Source organism: Telmatherina bonti (assembly GCF_933228915.1).
Source record: "Telmatherina bonti genome assembly, chromosome: 4".
Lineage (NCBI taxonomy): Eukaryota > Metazoa > Chordata > Actinopteri > Atheriniformes > Telmatherinidae > Telmatherina > Telmatherina bonti.
Window position 1 is genome coordinate 32,459,617 of NC_136622.1, and position 5,364 is coordinate 32,464,980.

Consider the following 5,364-nt stretch of genomic DNA (forward strand, 5'->3'; position numbering starts at 1 on the left):
TATATATATAAGTATAGTGTATATGTAGTCCACTAGCACCTCCCTACGATGTCCTCTACTGCTTGATTTCTTTCTTGTGTTGTGTCGCTTTGGATAAAAGCGTTGTGTCGCTTTGGATAAAAGCGTCTGCTAAAGGACTGTAGAATAGAACAGATTAGAATATATATGAATATATATGGATATAGAAATGACGCACAGACCAACAGTGACATAGCCTTATTCCATCTGCATATCATTTTCTAAACTCTTGGTTTTCAGGAGAAAAATATTGCAATTTAAACAAACACAAGAAGTATTGAAATATTTACAATTTTTCATCCACAATTTTTTTTTTTTTTTCTTTGCCATTTTCTTGCCATCCTAACAACACTACCCCCAACTCAGCTTGTTTTTGGCGCCATCATGTGTCAAACACATCTTCTTGGCTTTACTCCAGCCATAAAGGACCGTTGTATTTGTTCTTTTCAGACAGACATACAGCTTTCTGATCACTTGTTGATCTTTGGTTGCTCTTGACTGGAGATCATCATCAATTTAAGTTCTCTGATTGGTGGAAAGTTTGACAGAGAGTGGGTCCATCGGGTGACCTGGCAGGGAGGAGTTTTCACTCCATTTTAAACAGGTGAACCAACGCCATGAGCCGACAACTTGTTCAGCGAGACCGCACCTTTTAAGCACATGGGTGGAACAAACAAATCAGAGCTGGTCTGCAGATAAACTGTTCCAAATAGATAAATAATGTTGATGTGTTACTTTTTACTTAAGTTCAGTTTATAATTTCACATTAATACAATTCCTAAAACAACTTTAGCTGATTTTATAATTCTTTCCAGCTGCTCTTGGCAGCGGCTATGTTTCAATCCAATAATTGTCCTTATTCGATAAGAGACCTATTAACGGACACGGCTACAACCTGAGAGAAATGTATACAATATTATGGATTTAATATGAACTTTTTAATATTTTATAATCAATCACCTTGAAAGATCCATGCCTCTTTTGTTTTGGCAAACAATTTTTTCTATTTTTTTTTTTATTTTTAAATAGAAAAATGTGATGACTGATTGTGTTATCACGAATCACTTATTGGGGGGGGGGTTCCCATATAGTCTGAATAAACCTGTATTTTTGCAGTTGGATTGTAAACCTCCTGGAGAGAATATAAATACATGGAAAACTGCTGTAGATCACCTAAAATGTAACCTATTCATCACTATTTACCTCACTGACTTTCACACCACTATCTCTGAGAAACTGTCCACAATTCAAGCAATACTGCTTGGGAAACTGGCGATCTAGCAGAGCTTTGAGGGTTAAATAGAAATTTTGCCCTAACTGTGTAGCTTGTGGAGTCACAAGCTACACTTGAGCTTTTTCCAAGCCGTAGAGAGACGAGGAACATGAGCCTAAGTTGTTGTCCAGCCTGTCTGACGGAGTATCTTTGAGATTCATCGAGGCATGCGTGAAGCACAGACGGGGCCCGAAGAATTCTGATGCCAGAGAGCCCATAAACATGCCACGGCAGGCACAGCTATTTTTAAAGCAAGACGGGGACCTTCACATTATTGGTAGAAATGGATTTAAGGTTGTGGTTCGTTAGTGTTTCAAGCAAAGACACAAACAGATAAAAAAACAAAACAAAACAAAGTGGTACAATCCAGAACTTCTCATATATTCACTTACTTTAGCACTCAGGTCTTTAAGGCAGCTCTGCAGGTGATTGTTTTTGTCCTGGTGGCTCGCATACACAACCCCTTTGAGCACTGGCAAATGGTGTTGGGCCCTGAGGTTGTGATACACTCCGCGAAACTCCACCTGCTGCTTGGGAGTCCAAAAGTGAGGGATCAGGAGCTGACGGGGGAAAAAGTACCTGGTGGCAGAAAAGCACAACTGATTAGTGTGAAAAAGTGAGTGACAGGAATCTTTACAGAAAAAAATGAACTCAAATATAAGAATAGAAAAATGAACTCACATCAAGACAAAAACCAAGTAGTTGGCAAAGGGAGGAATAGATATCATCACCAGCGGGATGGCCTTAATTAAGTCTCTACGAACCTGAAACATGTCAAGAAAGTGATGCCATGAGATCATTATTATCAAAATGCTCAATAGAGCTATGACGGCATACAAAATAATAATATAACACACGCAGAAAACATCACTGGATGTAATGCTAACATTGCATTAGGTGACATGGCTGCACTGCAAAAACTGAAGTCTAAGTAAGATTAAAAATCTTAAATTGAGTACACATGTTTATTTTTTTAAAGGTAAGATAATTCTTAGTTTTTATGCCGGAGAATTCCTCTTGTTTTAAGAGTATTTTTACTTGTTTTGGGAAGTCTTGACAAGCCAAATTTTCTTGTTCTGTTGGCAGATAATTTATCTTATTTTAAGCAACATTTACCTAATTTTTGTATATTTTTTCCCCCTGTTTTTTAAGGCTGAGTTTTTGCGGCGTGTCCGATCCTCAGCTGCTGAAACTGGTTCATGTATTATTGCTGCAAAAAGTCAGAATCTCTTATTTCTATTATAAATTAAACATAGTGGAATGAATGCATTTTAAAGTGTGGAGAGATTCACAGAAAAAAAACCCCACACACCTGTCTGAGTTTCTCCATTTCTCTGTAGGGCAAATCCTGCTGCTTTACCCCAGTAGACCTCATTTTTACTTTTATCCTCTGCACTTCTTTGGCGTCTTGGAACAGCAGCTTGAATCCTGTAATGACTCAATGATACAATCCCTGAGGTGTACTCCACTGCTTTATGTTAACCTTTTCTTTCACACACACACACACCCTCATGTATCAATCACTGGGCCTCTTTCTAAGCCAAATATTATATATATATATATATATATATATATATATATATATATATATATATATATATATATTTTTTTTTTTTTTATTGTTGAGATGAAAAATAAACCAACTGCAGTTAGGACACATTAACAAATTTTATTTCTTACCAATTTCTTTTCCAAGAAATTGGAATTTATATTTTATTTCATGTTTGAAAGCCTTTGGTTAGATTGGTTGGAAAGTTTTATTTCGATATGTCCAATACAATAAAATAAAACATACAAAAAAAAAACAAAAGTAACTTGGAAAAAAAAAAAAAAAAGAAACAAATTTCTGGGCAGTCATGCACATGTTGTGTAATTAAGATCAACAAACAGATTTCCAGCACCACTTGGTGAACTATTAAAAAAGCTTTATAATATTTGTGGTTGTAAGTTGCAGGTGGCGAATGCTGCAGAAGTCAGTTTTGAATGACTATGGTGGAAACACTACTTTTATTTGACCGTGCAGCATTCCTTGTACAGCTACAGTTGTGCTCATATTTATTCATACCCTTTCATTAAAGAAGAAAAAAAAAACAGCTGCCTGTAAAAATTTTATGAAAATCATTACATTATTTTCTAATTCTGGTTCAATAGAATATATATATATATATATATATATATATATATATATATATATATATATATTTTTTTTTTTTTTTTTTTTTTTTTAAAAAAAGCAAATAAATAAGATAATTTATTACATATTACATCACTCATAAACTAATATATTGTTGAACAATCCTTTAATGTTTCCACTCCAGTCAGGTGTTTTCTGTTCCTCTCAGTCAGACTTCTGCACCTGTTGACAGGTATTTTGTCCCACTGTTCAACAGAAAAGTGCTCTAATTTGTCCAGGACCCATTTGTTTTTGTTTGTTGTTTTTTTCCTTTCTTCAATTCAATTAAATGAAAAAAACAGTGTCTTATATTACTAAATTATATTTTTGCAAATTTTTATTTATTGTTCCTTTTTTAAGTCTCCAGTTATTTGAGTGACTGTTGTAAATTCAGCCTTTTCTTTAATGAAAGGGGATGAATGAGCACAACTGTAGCTGACAAACATGCCCTAAAAACTACAATACAATGTCTTCCTGTCAGCTATAGTACATAAAACTGGAAAAATCTGTATATAAATGTTACATTTTCTCTTGAATTATTTATCATCTCATCAACTTCATTCTTCAGAAACCTGGACAGGGTATGTCATATATCTTCATTTTCAGTACTGGGTACTCAATGTGTTCCAGTTTTCCAGGGTTCTCAAAATAAGGACATGATGTTCAAAGTTTAGACAGGACATTTCAAAACACGCTGACCACATAAAGTCAACACTGAATACATCACCAGCCGAGTTTAAAGCTGCCTGTGTGGAAACACTGAGCTTACCTTCTATAAAGGTGTGATATAGCTGGAAAAATCGTGGAAATCGCCTCTTGAGGAAACTCTCATATTTGGTATTTGCCCACTGGAGCCTGGAGGCAACATATCGTCCAAGACCTCGTCTAACTTTGGAGGAAGTGTAGTGTCTATACAGGACATGTCTGGGACATACAAATGTTACATTAAATTAATTATAATCCTATTAATGAGCATTGGGAAGTTTGTAATATATATAAAGACTTAAAAGTATTTGTTTAGACATGAAACAATAAAAATGTCATTTTAAATACAATTGTTAGTAAAATCAAACAAAAAAAAAATGTTTTTGTTGATGAGTTAATCAGGTAAATAGCAAGCTTAGCATTGGTTTAACAAATGCAGATAGAATAAGTGAGAAATTGAGACAGTATAAACTCCCAAAGTTTACCTGGACTGATGAGATATGTTGGGCAAATAAAAGCCATAAGATATCCTGCTGGTACCGAGACCGCACAGTCGGATCAGAGACAACTGGCTGCACAGTCTGGAACAGGACATCGCCATGTTTGTTACCCTGCGTCGTTACCGTCATGACGCTCATATGCGCATAGACATGGTATACATAGACATCATCTATACATAGACATCATGTATACAGAGACGCCTCGTTGTACGCTGGTTAGTGAACCAGTGAACCAGCGTCGCCGCCATATTGGATGGGTCTCCGCTTTCGAGTCTTGCTGCAGAGTCAATGTAGTTTCCCCACAAAACTGTTTTCTGTGGAACAACGCGTATATATTACACACAAACAAAACACTTTTCTACATAATTGGTTAATAAATAATACTAACACAGTGAGTAATCTACTAAATGCAAATGATAAATTTGGCAAAGACGTGCGGCGAAATACGAAGTCTACATAAGCAGCAAACACAAATGCAACAATATACATGTACATTTACATTATCTAGCATTTATATGTGCAATAGATACATGTACAACATGTACATATGCAAGAAATACATACGCAATATTGACATAGACTAAAAGCAAGAACACTTGTCAAAAACATTAGGCCACAGACACCTACCAAAGACACATTGGAACAACATAAACTAACAACATGTACACATATTACATATACTTTTTTTTTTACAC

General features: G+C 35.2%; 1 protein-coding gene across 2 annotated transcripts in view; it reads right to left on the reverse strand.

Annotated features, from left to right (window-relative positions):
• The window catches only part of letmd1 (LETM1 domain containing 1), a 10,217-nt gene extending 5,422 nt beyond the window's left edge, over window positions 1-4,795 (reverse strand). Inside the window, exons 1-5 of one of the 2 annotated variants that reach the window (XM_079239113.1) lie at window positions 4,655-4,795; window positions 4,234-4,388; window positions 2,604-2,719; window positions 1,973-2,055; window positions 1,684-1,870 (exon numbers count right to left, since the gene is read on the reverse strand). In XM_079239113.1, the coding sequence (XP_079095239.1) occupies window positions 1,684-1,870; window positions 1,973-2,055; window positions 2,604-2,719; window positions 4,234-4,388; window positions 4,655-4,770 (657 nt within the window). In that variant the 5' untranslated portion in view covers window positions 4,771-4,795. Of the gene's footprint in view, window positions 1-1,683; window positions 1,871-1,972; window positions 2,056-2,603; window positions 2,729-4,233; window positions 4,389-4,654 lie in introns of both variants that reach the window. The other variant, XM_079239112.1, reaches the window with a different exon arrangement.
• Between the last annotated feature and the right edge of the window lie 569 nt (window positions 4,796-5,364).